The 13,484-nt window shown below is 56.0% G+C and overlaps 1 protein-coding gene, 1 long non-coding RNA gene and 1 gene segment (V, D, J or C); 2 read left to right on the top strand and 1 right to left on the bottom strand.

Annotated features, from left to right (window-relative positions):
- LOC119247944 (T-cell receptor beta chain C region-like) overlaps positions 1-13,484 on the top strand; it is a 78,986-nt gene that overhangs the window by 58,991 nt on the left and 6,511 nt on the right.
- On the bottom strand, positions 4,032-8,555 carry LOC119247975 (uncharacterized). The gene is made up of 3 exons (XR_005125847.2): positions 8,259-8,555; positions 7,760-7,926; positions 4,032-5,963 (listed from the first exon to the last, which is right to left on the bottom strand). It is a non-coding gene; the product is annotated as an uncharacterized LOC119247975 (long non-coding RNA).
- Positions 7,284-10,426, top strand: PRSS2 (serine protease 2). The gene is made up of 5 exons (XM_037514748.1): positions 7,284-7,337; positions 8,188-8,347; positions 9,200-9,453; positions 9,833-9,969; positions 10,241-10,426. The coding sequence occupies exons 1-5, from the start codon at positions 7,298-7,300 to the stop codon at positions 10,388-10,390; spliced, it is 741 nt and encodes a 246-aa protein (XP_037370645.1). The 5' UTR covers positions 7,284-7,297; the 3' UTR covers positions 10,391-10,426.

Consider the following 13,484-nt stretch of genomic DNA (forward strand, 5'->3'; position numbering starts at 1 on the left):
TCAAGGGGCTCATTTTCTGGGGCTTCCTATATTAGCAAGGAGTAGAGCTGTGGTAAGAACCCAGGTCTGTCTGTTTCAAGGCTGCATGATTTAGCATCCACCTCATGCTGCACCGAGAGGGAGGTCTGGCATCAGAGGCGCGTGGGACACAGAGGCCAGGGCTGGTCAGTTCAGTGGCCGGCTCTGCCTGTGCAGGTCGGGAATCCTGACTGCCAGGAATGAAGGGACTGAGATATCTGGCATGAGTGCCAGGCAGCTTCCTTCCCTCAGAACTGAGTTTCTTTGCAGTGAATCCTCTGAAGACTTAAATCTTTGAGCCTTGGTCTGCTTTTCTCTCCTTTCCAGCGACCCAGGTGACAAATGCTATGGTCAGTTTCCAGCATGGGAGAGACTAGACTCTTCATCACCCTGCCCTGATCACAGGGCCTGGGCTGGCTGCAGTCCCTCTCCATGGTCTCCAGGGGGAGCCAGAGAGCCACCCGGGGTGCCTGTGACTGGTGAGTCAGGAATCGCATTTCCATAGCAGGACTGAGCAGGGTTCAGTAAAGATAAGTAGCTCAGGGAACAGCTGGTTCCCAGGGAGGGTGGGGATGATTCATCTCTCACTTGAGAAGACCAGCCTCACTTCCTCCCCAGCTCAGGGAAGCGATAGGTCTCTTCTGCAGCAGCCTGTCCCTCTGAGGGTGGGGTCTGGCCACGTCTGGCCCAGATCTGGAGGCGCGGTCAGGCCAGGAGCGGGAGGCCTGGCTGCCTGGACCATGCTCTGCTGTCCTCTGGTCCTTCTGCTGGGCACGATCTTAGGTGGGTGCTCTCCTCTTAGATAGGTGGCGAGACTCTCCTCAAGTCCTCACCCTCGCCCAGCCCTGCCAATCCAGAGCCTCAGCTGTCTGCACGACTCTCTGGCACCTTCTGCCAATTGTCTGGGATGAATGTGGACTTTACCCTTAGTGGCGGGCTGCTGAGTGCTCCCAACCTCCTGGGAAGGAGTTTGCTCTCTTGGCCCCCCTCCCCAGGGACACCTGCATCCTGACCCTCCCGTCTGCTCCCCATGATGATCCTCCAGGTCCGCGCCATGCAAGGCCTTGAGCCGCCCCCTGTCAGGATGGAGAGCAGGCCGGGCTGGTCCTCCTCTCTGAACAGCTCTTGACCCTCCCACAGGTGTCAGAGCCCAGACCATCCGTCAATGGCCGCCTAGCAGGGTGCAGCTGGTGGACAGGCCCATGTCCCTGGAGTGCACCGTGACGGGGCCCTCAGACCCCAACCTGTACTGGTACCGCCAGACTGCAGGGGGGCCCCTCCAGCTGCTCTTCACCTCCATCAGGGTTAACAATGTTGATCCTGAAGCACTCCAGCACCTGACGGGCAAACGACCCAAAGACGGCAAGTTCATCCTGAGTTCTCAGAAGGTCCTCCTTAAAGACTCTGGCTTCTACCTCTGCGCCTGGAGTATCACACTGAGCCGGGCGGGACGGACAGCTGTGCAAAAACCCCACCCTCCCCGCCCGCGGCCGGGTGGAGGGTGCCTGCCGCGGGGTTCTGACTGCCAGCTGGAGTGAGCCACGGCCCCGCCAGCTCCTCCTGAAGGCCTCCCTCAGTTCCCCAGGCGGGCACGGGTGCCATGTGTGTGGGATGGTGACTGGCCTCCGCGTGGACAAATCCCTTGCGCGGTCCCAGCTGGCGCACCCCGGTGCCCGGCACCCAGTCTCCCAAAGGCTTGCGGGGCCACATGTCATGCCCCACACATGTCATGCCTGGCCTTTGGCCCAGGGCTCGCACATGCACGCACCCTGTCTTGGGGCGTGGGGTGGAGGGTGTGTGCCCACGAGGGTGCCCCCTCAGGCTGCCTAGTGGGTTCATTATCATCACCTGAGAGTCTCCTTGGACTGGTTTTTCGGGGAGACTCAGTATCTCCGGGAGGCCCAGGCAGCCTCTGGGCAGGAAAGGGGCCAGGGGCTCCGTCGTCGGCTGGGGTGGGCTGGGGGTGACGTTTTACTGGTAGCAGAAACACGCACTTAGGAATTTTGATAATTATTTGGGGTTGTAGGTTGCTTGATTCCTTTTCGACGGTCTCTCCTCCCCTCCCTGGCGGCAAGAGAGGGAGAGAGAAGCAGACGGATGCAGAGGGAGACAAGAGGCAGGCGTGCGTCAGGGCAAACCCTAACAAGAGGGTGTACCTGGATGGGCGTGAAGGAGAGGACGAGGCTGACGGGGATGGCTGGTTAGAGATGCCACGGTTGCCTTGGCAACAGAGCTTCAGTCCTCACTCCCCCACCCCCCCAGTCCCTCATCCCTCCACCTCCAGGTTCTTATTGAAGGTTTCCTTGTCTAACGCTCCCTCTTCTCCACTTGGGGGCACAGAAGCCTTAAGATGCTCTCCTGCCCGTCCCTTCAGCTCTTCAGGTGTGTTTATTTTCAGCCTTTTTTCACCTGCAGAGGGAAATCTGAGACCGAAAGTGATCAAGGGTCCCCACTGGACCTCCAGGACAAATATGTTGGTCTTCTGGACGCTCAGAGCTATTTTGGGACTAAAAAAGAAACACGAAATGCACTCAAGAGCCTGCTCGGGCCGACTGGCGGAAGTCCCGGGTGGGTGAATCCAATTGGGTTTTGCTTTTTGCTTTACGTGTGACATCTACGCCTGTGGAGTCGGTGTGCTAGGACCACAGAAGTTAAGAAGTACTTACAGCTCAGGTTTGGCTCACGTTTCCTAGCTAATGTTTGGCGGTGAGCTGACTGCTGGACATGAGTGGAAACAGCTCTCTCCCTGAAACAGATTATTTTTAATCAATAGACTTTTTTGCCTCAAATTTTAGTGATTTGTCAATTATTCCAATACCTACCTAATTTGGGGAGTTAGGTGCACAGGCTTCACTCACCCCCCACCAGAGCTCTGTCCCCTCTGGTAACCAACATGTTTTTCCCAGACTCCAAGAATTATTTTTGTTGTGCTTCGCCAGTTTGTTTTCTTTGGTTATTTATATTCTGCAATTGAGTGACACCATCTGGCGACTGTCTTTCACTTTCTGTCGTATTACACTGAGCACAACCACAGCTAGAGCCTCCGCTTTGTCCCCAAAGGCACTGTTTCATCTTTTTTAATAGCCGAGTAGTACTCCATTGGGCACAGATGCCACCATGTCTTCACCCAGGTTTTCACATTGGCGTTTTCATGCCCTTTGAGTAAATTCCCAGCAGTAGGATCAGGATCACTGGGTCAAATGGGATTTCCTTTGTGATGATTTTTTTTTTTTCAGATTTATTTATGCATGCAGGAGCTGGGGTGCAGGCGAAGTGCAAGGGCGTGGATTCGGTACATCTGCCTGTTCTGCTCCCCATTCTGTCTCTGGTGAATCTTCTCAACCCCATACTCTGGCCTGCACCCCACTTCTTGTATGCATAAATAAATAAATCTTTTAAAAAATTATCAATCATGTAAAAAATGTATATATATAAATTTTAAAAAGTCAATGCCATGCCGGGTCTGCACATTGGGGCAGACTGGGGGCCCCTGAAACCTCTCCTTTGGACTGTGGGAGTCCTTCTGTCCCCAGAGCCAGCTCCTCCAGGGAAGCTCATGAGTACCCTGGCCTCCTGATCCCCCTCCTCCCTGAGCACATCCTAACCCACTGAACCTCCACCCCCACCAGTGCAGCCACTCGCCACTTGCCAACATTGCTTCCCTCAGAGGAAACAGGCAAAGCAGAGCAGTCCCCAGGTCAGCTACCCCTTGCACCCAGAATGCCAGACACAGTCACATTCTGTGACCTCCATTTCCGGAAGGCACTTCCCTCACGGTCGCAGACCAGAGGACAGTAGAGGAGGCTCTCCCTGCACTGTCCGCCTGGGTCTCCAGCTCCACCTCTGCCTCCTCCCCTCCCTGCTGTGCTCCAGGCCAGGAACCTCGCACAGCTCTGGGCCCTGCTGGCCACCAGCCGGGGTCGTGCTTCCCACTGCCCATCACCGTCTTCACAAAGCCTGCTCCCAGGCTCCCAGCCCCTCCCCTTCCTCTCCCCCAGGCTGGCCCTGGCCTCAGTGAGGTTGCCCTCCTGCCCCATCTGCAGGCCCAGCACAGCCCTGCTCCTGCCTGGGCATCGGCACCTGGCTGCCAGCTCCTTAGGGAGCAGCCTTGTCAGTCCTCCTGGCACCTCCAGGGATGACCCGATGAAACAGGCACCAGAGATGCAGGAACAGCCTATAAGCTGAGAGGGGTGTGTACTGAGGACACAGACTTTCCAAAGCAGTGGTTCTCAAGCGTGTCCCTGGACCAGCAGCCCGGGAGTCTCCTGGGAACGAATTGAAATGCAAGCGGCACCAATCCAAAAGTTTCTGTCCCTTTTTCCAGTTTTCTATTTTCCGCCACAGCACACCTATCAGGGGTACACCTGTGTCCTCAGGACCCATCGCAGGGTCTGTCCTGAGTATCTAACCAAGACTTACCATGGAGACCCCACAACGAGCGGACAGGCAAGACAGCTTGTTGGGTGACATAGGAACAGCCCCTCTTGTTGATGTCACCCCCAGGAGCAGCAGCATTGGAGGCGCCGCAGGAGAGAGATTCCCACTGCCCATGTGGAGCACTCAGAAGCACAGAGGGACTATACCTCACCAGGCAGCCATCCAGGGGCAGTCTCGAACTTACTAGAGTCAAGATCAAAGGTAGGGCAAGTAGGTAGGAAATGCACATCCTTGGCAGACGGATAGGGTGACGTGACCACGGGCTATGCCTGAGGGGCTCCATTGTTCCCAGTAGCCAAAGCATATTTTCTACTCTGACCTAACTTTCTGCTAATAATTTCAAGTAAAGTATTTTACCGGACCTTGCTAATCTGGCCACATCTGCCTGCTCTTTTCAGCAGATACTGACTTCCCAGTATATTCCTAACGCCAGGACTTTTGTCCTTGGTGAGAGGCCTCCTGCCTGGCTGTCTGCCTAGCAGGCCCAAGATCTCTGGGTACCAAACAATAGCCCTGAGAATAACAATGCCTGGGGATCCCACATATTGAGGCTCCACAGGATGAGTCAGCCCCTCCCAGCTCAGAGAGGGTGAACTTCCATGTCTCAGCTGTGGCTCAGAAGTGCCAGGGGTCACGGCAAGGTAAATGTCAAGACCAGGAGCCAGGTGAAAGATTAATTCAGTTTCTATTTCTGCCAGAAAGACAAGGTTCCCAGGGATCAGAATGTATGTTTGTCCTCAAGGAAACTTGACTTGACCTCAGGAAGCCTTCACTGGCCTCCTGTTGCAAATCCCAGCCTGGCAGCACAACCAGATCTTCCCAGCCTTGAGCCCAGCTCCACATTCCCATCCCAGCTCCGCATTCCCAGACAAGGTGCCTCCTATGTAAGGATGGGTTCCTCCTTGTCAATGAAAATAATTTCATTCTGTACAATTCACAGTGAAAACATTTATGAAGACTCACACTTGAAATTCAATGCCTAGGAGCCAGCGGGCCAGTGGAGTGTGTGTGTGGAGCTGTTGAGCAGCCTGAGTGAGGCACAGACAGTCACAGTCCCACACAGTCAGGGGCCCATTAGAACTGGGGGCTGAGTAGGAGGGCGTCTCCGAGCCACGGGGCAGCCACCCAGGCGCTGGAGCAGACACATCCCCCAATTCACACCAGCAACCCTGGACCCCAGCCCTCCAACCTGCTCCTGTCTTACTCCCACACTAGACCCTGAACCAGGTGCACACACAGAACATTCCCTCGTGTCTACCTTTCAGAGAAATCAGATGCAAACGCAGCCCACTCCTTACCCACCCTGAGCCAGAGGGGCCAAGGAGAGGCCTCTTCCTAAGCAGGCTCCCCAGCCGCTCTCAAAGTCAGGCCCACTCAGATGCTCCCTTCATCTCCACACCCCTCTGGCTGGTTGTGCCTCAAAAAATGACAGGCTTGTGTCTGGTGTCCTTGGCAGTGAGCAGTTTGACCTAGACAGGAAGATAGGGACCGGGGCTCTGGAGACCTAACTGGAGGAAACATCACAACATCACATTAACAGGAAAAAAATAAAGCTCAACACACTATCACTGGTTAACACATTAGGACATTGGCCAAGAATGGAACTGCAACCACTACTGCCCACCCCAGGACCCAGATCACGGGCACCGCTAGAGAACCCTGACCCTGGATTCACCCAGTGGCAACCCTTTCTGGGACCCCACCTCTGCTTCTCATCTGTCCTCTCCTAAGTCTCCTCTGGCTTCTTGCTGCTGGCAGCTCCTGGCCTGTTTCTCTAAATAAACCCCTTTCGACCTGCTGTCCTGTAGGTGCTCTTCCTTCCTCCACACACCTGCCCCGGTTCCCGGCTCGTCACATCACACGCCCGCAGGTCACCCCCTGAGACCTTGCTGGGAAGGTTACTCTTGACTTGCCGGGGAAAACAGTCCCACTGCAGCTCTAGGAGAAAGCCCCTAACTTTAAAGAGACACCCCAGGCCTCAGCATGCCCAATGCCCAGTGCCTGTCCCTTCTGCAAATGTCTCTACCCCCTGCTGCTCTCTGACCAGTACCCGAGCTGTCCAGCAGATCTGACCTAGATTCCTGCTGAGGCTGAGAGCCCCTAGCTGGCCGGGTCTGTTTTCCATGCCCTCAGACAAGACTTCTGAGAGTGACCCTCCCCGCACAGCAGAGGGATGAGACCACCAGTGGCCGGAGGGTGAGGATGAGGCGGAGTGGGTCTTCTCACCCCACGCACAATGAAGCAGATTAAGGTCACGAGTTAACCTTTTCCCGCCCTGGACACCTTCCCCCACAAGCCTTGTAGAGGGGCAGCTCCTCCCGCCTCCTACTCGTCTCCCCGGATCTCGTTCACGAACCTCTAGGCTTGATACCCTACCCATTGCTTAGACTCAAGGGAAGAGTCTTCATGCTCAGAGATTTAAGATTTAGACATGACCTCCTTGCTCTCCAGGGGCCCTGGGACAGCGGGCAGCGCAGTGGGCGCCCTCCCAGCCCTTCCACAGCGGTGTCGTCCGTCTCCACCAGGCCAGAGCTTCCAGGGCCCACGTCCTTCCTCCCCTTCCTGCCCCTCGTCTCCTCGCATAAGAAGGCCCAGCCGTGGCAGGTGGAATCCCTTCCAAGAAGTAGCTGACCCTCCTCTCTGCGCTCAGAAGCGCAGTTCCCTTATCACCCGGGGTCACGAGCCCACAGGGCGGCCAAACATCGCAGAGCTGACGCGGGCCCGGCATGGGAAAGCCGCAGGTGTGTTTGCCCTGGGAGGTGTCCAGACCCGCCGCCCTCTCCTGCGCCCACCCGGGAGGTATAAAGGCCGCCCTGCGCCGCCTCGGGCACACTCGGCAGCCATGCATCCTCTGCTGATCCTCGCCTTCGTGGGAGCCGCTGGTGAGCCCCGCGCCCTCCCGCCGGACACCGCGCTGCTGCTCCCACGGCCTCCCGGCCTCCCCTGTGCTCTCTGCGCTGGGTCACCTCTTCCCTCTGGGCTCTCTTTAAGGCCCTCCCCTCCTGCGGGACTCTGGGCCCATCCCTCCCCCATTTCAGGGCTGTGGTCAGAGAGAATGCAAAGGAAGAGCAGGTGGCGGGGTCCATGGAACAACCCACAGTGGGGAGCTCAGTGCTGCGGCCTGGGGTGTCTCCAGGACAGCGTCGTCCCCTGCTGCATTGGGCTGGTGAACAGCTACTCGGGTCCCACCCCCAGTGCTTCTGAATTCATTGTCTCAGGGTGTGCTGTTCCATGAATCTTTAAGCTTCCCATATTCTCAGCCCAGGCCGAACCCCCTTAACTACGGTCCATTAAATGAACCTACCTGTGTCCCGTCTCATGGGGCTGGAGCAGATATCCCGGAACTCCTAGTGCAGACCTGACCTATGGGAGAGCTGGGTGCAGCTGGACGCAGCCGGGCTACGTGGCCAGGATTGCTCCAATTAGGACAACTCATCCTGTCATCGGAGCACAGACAGCCATGGGAGCAGACTGTAATGAAACAGCAAGAGCAGCATCCCGTGTCTAGGTCCCAGGCCCCCAGCTGAGCCCTGCAGGCTCCTGGCTCTGTGCCCTGCACACATGGGGCCCTGGGGAGGTTCCTGGGGATGTCCCCCTCCTGTGGAGCAGGTGCTCATTGACTGCCTGGCTCCTCGCCTTGCTGGCTAACCCACCCTGAGGAGCAGGGTCCAGCGCGGGGAGGGCTCCCCACCAACATGCAGCTAAAACGCCCTCTCCCCGTCTGCCCTGCAGTGGCTTTCCCCGCTGACGACGATGACAAGATCGTCGGGGGCTACACCTGCGCCCAGAACTCCATCCCCTACCAGGTGTCCCTGAACGCCGGCTACCACTTCTGCGGGGGCTCCCTCATCAGCGACCAGTGGGTGGTGTCCGCTGCTCACTGCTACAAGTCGTAAGTGCAGCCCCGCCCGTGCTGGCCCCAGAGCTGGGAGCCCAAGGGTGCTGTGGTGGGCTCAGGTGTGCCCTGCAGGGACGGGAGAAAAAGGTACCAGTGGCAATAGACTGGCAGGAGCTGGGGTGAAGAGAGGCCACAGGACTGACAGCATCTAACACCGCAGAGAAATCTTTCAGACAGCCAGGGCGATGGGCCCAAGGAGCAGGGAGCAGTGACTTGGCAGAAGGGCCCGGCAGGAGCCAGGGAGCACCTCCCTGCTTTACCTGGGGCTGCACCTCAGAACCCCCTGAGTAAATCACCAGCCCAGCCCTGGGCTCTGAATCTGCAGAGAGAGTAATAATTTGGGCTTTGACAGTCTCTGCCTTTCCCAATATCCAGAGAATCAGCTTCCAGACCTGAGTCATCAGCACCCCCACCCCAGGGGCTGCTCAGGACTGACTCAGAGGGTCTGCCTGGGCCTGGGATTGGGTGTTTCCAACTAACTCCCAGGGAGGGGGGTGCTGCAGGTGTGGGGCTGCAGTCAGAACCCAGGAAGGGCTCCTACAAAATGTGGGGCTCACCACTGAGCAGGAGGGAGGGGAGGCCCTGTGCGCAGTTAGAGTACCAGGAGCCCTTCAGTGCCCACTGCGCTGGCTGCAAGGGGGCACCAGGGGGCTGGACAAGCAGGCTGAGGAGCAGCCCCCTCCCTGACCTTCCCCTCTCCCTGCTCCTCTCACCACCACCCTCCTCTGAGGCAGAGGAGGACCCACCCTCCCCACTGCCCTGCCCCCCAAGTTCCCCCTAAGCCCAGCAGGGAGCCCAGAGCCCTGGGGACTGGCCTGGAGACAAGCCCTGCCCTCCCTCCCACAGCCGCATCCAGGTCCGCCTGGGAGAGCACAACATCGACGTCCTGGAGGGCGGCGAGCAGTTCATCGACTCCGCCAAGGTCATCCGCCACCCCAGGTACAACGGCTGGGACCTGGACAACGACATCATGCTCATCCGCCTGGCCCAGCCCGCCGTCCTCAGCGCCCGCGTGGCCTCCGTGTCCCTGCCCACCAGCTGCGCCCCCGCTGGCACCCAGTGCCTCATCTCTGGCTGGGGCAACACCCTGAGCTCTGGCGGTAAGTGGGGTCCCCTGCTCACCCCCCCTCCCTCAGTCCCCACATTTCCCAGACCCAAGTGTGTCCTGGGCTTGAACCCCTTTGCTTCCTGCGTGTCCCCCACGTGCACAGCCCGGGGCCCTGCTGGGCTGGGTGCAGTGAGGCAGGGAGGAGGGTCTCCAGGGCTGACCCCTGGGGTGGGGAGAGAGCATGGGGAGGACCCTCTGCTCTCACCTCCTGGGCGGGGAGCCTCCTGGACTCCTGGGGGAACTGTAGCTCCCGCCTCCTGCTGGGGCTCGCATGGAGGGGTTGCTCCTGACTGCCCTGGGCTCAGCCCTCGATCACCCTCCCCGTGCCGGCCTCGCCCACATGTCCCCTCATCTCTCTTCCTGCCCCCAAGTCAACTACCCCGAGCTGCTGCAGTGCCTGGACGCCCCTCTGCTGAGCCAGGCCCAGTGCGAGGCCTCCTATCCCGGCCAGATCACCGCCAACATGGTGTGCGCTGGCTTCCTGGAGGGCGGCAAGGACTCCTGCCAGGTGAGGGCGTGGGCGCGGACACCCTGCGCACACGCGTGCACACCCACTCACACACTCACCTGGGGAGCGGATGGCACCCCTGAGTCGGTGCCCAAAGTCGGCACCAGGCCAGCTTGTCTGGCAGGTATCTCCTGGGCACAGGCTCCAGGCGGCCCCAGCTGCAGGATGTGGGTACGGAGATGCCCACAGCCAGGGTGTCTCAGGGCTGACTGAGGGGGGCTCAGTCCCACCTGGCTTCTCCTGGATAACCCATCCCGCCTCCCTCCCCCAGGGTGACTCCGGTGGCCCCGTGGTCTGCAACGGAGAACTACAGGGCATCGTCTCCTGGGGCTACGGCTGCGCCCAGAAGGGCAAGCCCGGCGTCTACACCAAGGTCTGCAACTACGTGGACTGGATCGAGCAGACCATGGCTGCCTACTAGACACCCCCTCCCCACCCCCCGAAATAAACTGACCCTACTTCAGTGCCCGTGTCTGTGCCTTCCTGCGTCCCTGCTTCTGCCTCAGCCTGGCTGTACCTCAGGGATAAGCAGGGAGCCCAGCTCCCAAAGGGGATGCCCCAGATATGGACTCACAGTTTGAGGGGGCGGGTGGAATCCAAGGAATAGGAAGCAGAGGGCTGAGAGGCTGTTTTGTAATGAAAACAAGGGTCATAAAAATCCCCTCAAATAGGTGAGGCAGGGTCAGTGCATATTGGGGGTCTGGGCCCTTGTACCTCTTTTCAGGACCATGAGAGCCTCTCGCCCCAGGGCCAGCTGCTCCGGGAAGACCATGAACATCCTGGCCTCTTGATTCCCCTCCTCCCTGAGCTTCCTAAACCATTGGTCCCATCCCCCACCCCCTGCAGCCCACTGGGGTCACTTCCCAACACCCCGCCCTGCTCTGAAGGACACAGGTACAGCAGAGTTGTCCATGTCAGCCCGCCCTCGCTCCTGATATCCGGACATGGTCACTTTTATGTTAAAATAAGCATATTGGGCCTCCCTGGTGGTGCAAGGGGTTAAGTCTCAGCACTATGAAGCTATCAGTAGCCACTGCAGCACGAGTTCGATCCCCAGCCAGGGAGCTACCCACATGGCGCAGCAGACCTCTCCTGTCTCCCCAATGCTCCCCTCAGCAGTGGATTTCAGTGGATCTGCCTGTTCTTCTCCCCACTCTGTCTCTGGTGAATCCTCTCACTGCCCCCCACCTCTGGTCGGTACCCCAGTTCTTCTATGCACAAATTAATCTTTAAAAATACTCTATCCACGTGCTTCAAAGGGCTCAAAGATTATACAGTCATAAGATGCTATTTTTAAATTTTCATCTCTTCCCCCAACCCCACCCCAAAACACACCTTGAGGAAAGCGCGGTGAGCTGGTGCCCTGCTAGGTCACAGGGCACCATCCACAGTCCTCTTGCCCCCTCCAGCGGCCACGCTGGCATTGCGGTGACTCAGAGCTGAAAAATAAGGCAAGGCTGCCACCTGCTGCTCCGGTGGATGAATGGCCGCTTCAGCACCGCTGGTAACTTTTGATGAGTGGATCCAACTGTCTTTTTTTGCTTTTCTTTTGCCCCTAAATTCTAAGAGCTGAGCCATGGCACCGCCAGATAGCACTCCGACGTTCTCCAGGGCAGACTTCTGCCCTTTTCCTCGTCCCAGAACGCGTAGAGGGTCCGGGCCTGGCACAGAAATGGAAATACCCAGGTAATGTGTTTGATTGTTCATCTAAGTGGGAATTAATAAACCCACTTCTGGAAATTTTAACTCAAGAGATCATGGAAACATTCCTGAAACATGCATTTTTTCCCAAGTTTCCCACGTGGTTGGAGGTTTGAGCAAATTCAGGCTCATAAAACAGCTTCTTACACAAGTGATCTTCTTAAGAAGAATGGCTTCATCAGTGGAACACGTAGCTTTTTTAAAATAACAGTGTTCAAAATATTTAAAGAGTATTTTGTTCTTTTCCTTTTCTTTTAAATTGTATTGTTTTTATTGTAAATACATAATAGCATGTGGCCACATGTAGCATAAAGCATGTGGCCACGTGCTTCACGATTTGAAACAAGACAATAAAATTGACCCTAAAAAATGTTAAGTTCGGGGGCCTTCCTGGTGGCGCAGCGGTTGAGAGCTGGGTTGCGAAGCTGCCCACAGCCTCTGCAGCGTGGGTTCGATCCCCGGCTGCTCCCCGGCCACAGGAGGAGGGTCCCCCATGGCGCGCAGACCTCTCCTGCCGCCCGCTGCTCCCCTCAGCAGTGTCCTTCGGTCCTTCTGCCTGCTCTGCTCCCCGCTCTGGCTCTGGTGAATTCTCTCACCCTTCCGTGCTTCTGACTGTACCCAGTGCTTGTATGTATAAATAAATAAATCTTAAAAAAAAAAATGTTAAGTTCGCTTCCACTGTTTCTGTCTACTCAAGCAAAAAAAGCACAATCCCCATTTTCTCCTTTGTTAAACAAAAGAGAGTATATAGGGAAACTATTCCACAGCTTGCTTCTTCCAAGTCACAATATACCTTAGGGAAATTTTCATAGCAATATGAAACATTTCCATTCTGTCTTTCTCAGCATGGTATGATACACTCTTCAGTGTGCAAATCAGCTTATTTATCCAGCCTCTGACTGAAATGCACTTTAGTTCCCCAATCTTTTTGCTATCCTAAGTAATGCAAATATTTTATATGCAGTTTTTATTTGCATGCAAGAATAAGCACAGAATAAATTCCCAGAGGTGGGATTTCTGGGTGAAAAAATAAATGTATTCGTAAATTTAATGTTTCTAAATTGCTCCCAAAAGATTGTATCATCCTGTACTTCTAACAGCAATTGTGGGTAAAAGTGTGCATTTCACAACAGACTAACCAACAGAATGGTCTTTATAATTCGACGTTTGTCAGTCAAATGGGTGGGAAGCAGCACTTCCATGGAGTCTACTGTACATTTATCCTTGTCAGGTTTCTCCCTGTAGCTAAACACCATTTGGATTTTTTTTTTTTTTTTTTTGCTCTAGCCCATTTTCTTTGCCATATTTACCGTCTACTATATGAAATCATTTTCCTATCTATACACATATATACTATATATGCTGTCTACAATATGAAATCAATTTTCAGATAATGGCCAGCTGAGTCCAGCAAATGTCTTCCCACCGTCTTGTGTATCTTGATTTTCCGCTGCTAGTGTGTCTCCTTATGTCCTCAAAGTTGCCCCTTTTCCTTCTAGATTTCAAGTCATAGTTTGAAAGGCAAAAAGAAAGAAAGCATCATCTAGTGAAATGGGATCTAGGCCACTCAGCTGGAGGTCAAATCTCAAGGTCATCTTGTGCAGGGAAAATAAAGCATCTACCAACAGCTTAACGCAGTTCTACCCTTCAGGCAAAGAGGTGGGGGCCTGGTGAGGTGACTGTAGAACTGTCTTTGGGGGTTCTGGACAGTGTTTACCCAGCTCTGCCCCCCCTCCCTAGATAGCTCAGGTTTCTGGGGTCCATAGTGAGAAGCTGTGGGGAGTCTCACCCACCCCATTCAGAAGCAGTTCGGC

The sequence above is a fragment of the Talpa occidentalis genome, unplaced genomic scaffold, assembly GCF_014898055.3.
Source record: "Talpa occidentalis isolate TD23 unplaced genomic scaffold, MPIMG_talOcc4v2.1, whole genome shotgun sequence".
NCBI lineage: Eukaryota > Metazoa > Chordata > Mammalia > Eulipotyphla > Talpidae > Talpa > Talpa occidentalis.

Coding starts and splice junctions, on each gene's coding strand:
- PRSS2 (XM_037514748.1), top strand. CDS start 7,298: ATGCATCCTCTGCTGATCCTCGCCTTCGTGGGAGCCGCTG. Junction 7,338..8,187: donor CGCCTTCGTGGGAGCCGCTG/GTGAGCCCCGCG, acceptor TCTGCCCTGCAG/TGGCTTTCCCCGCTGACGAC. Junction 9,454..9,832: donor CAACACCCTGAGCTCTGGCG/GTAAGTGGGGTC, acceptor CCTGCCCCCAAG/TCAACTACCCCGAGCTGCTG.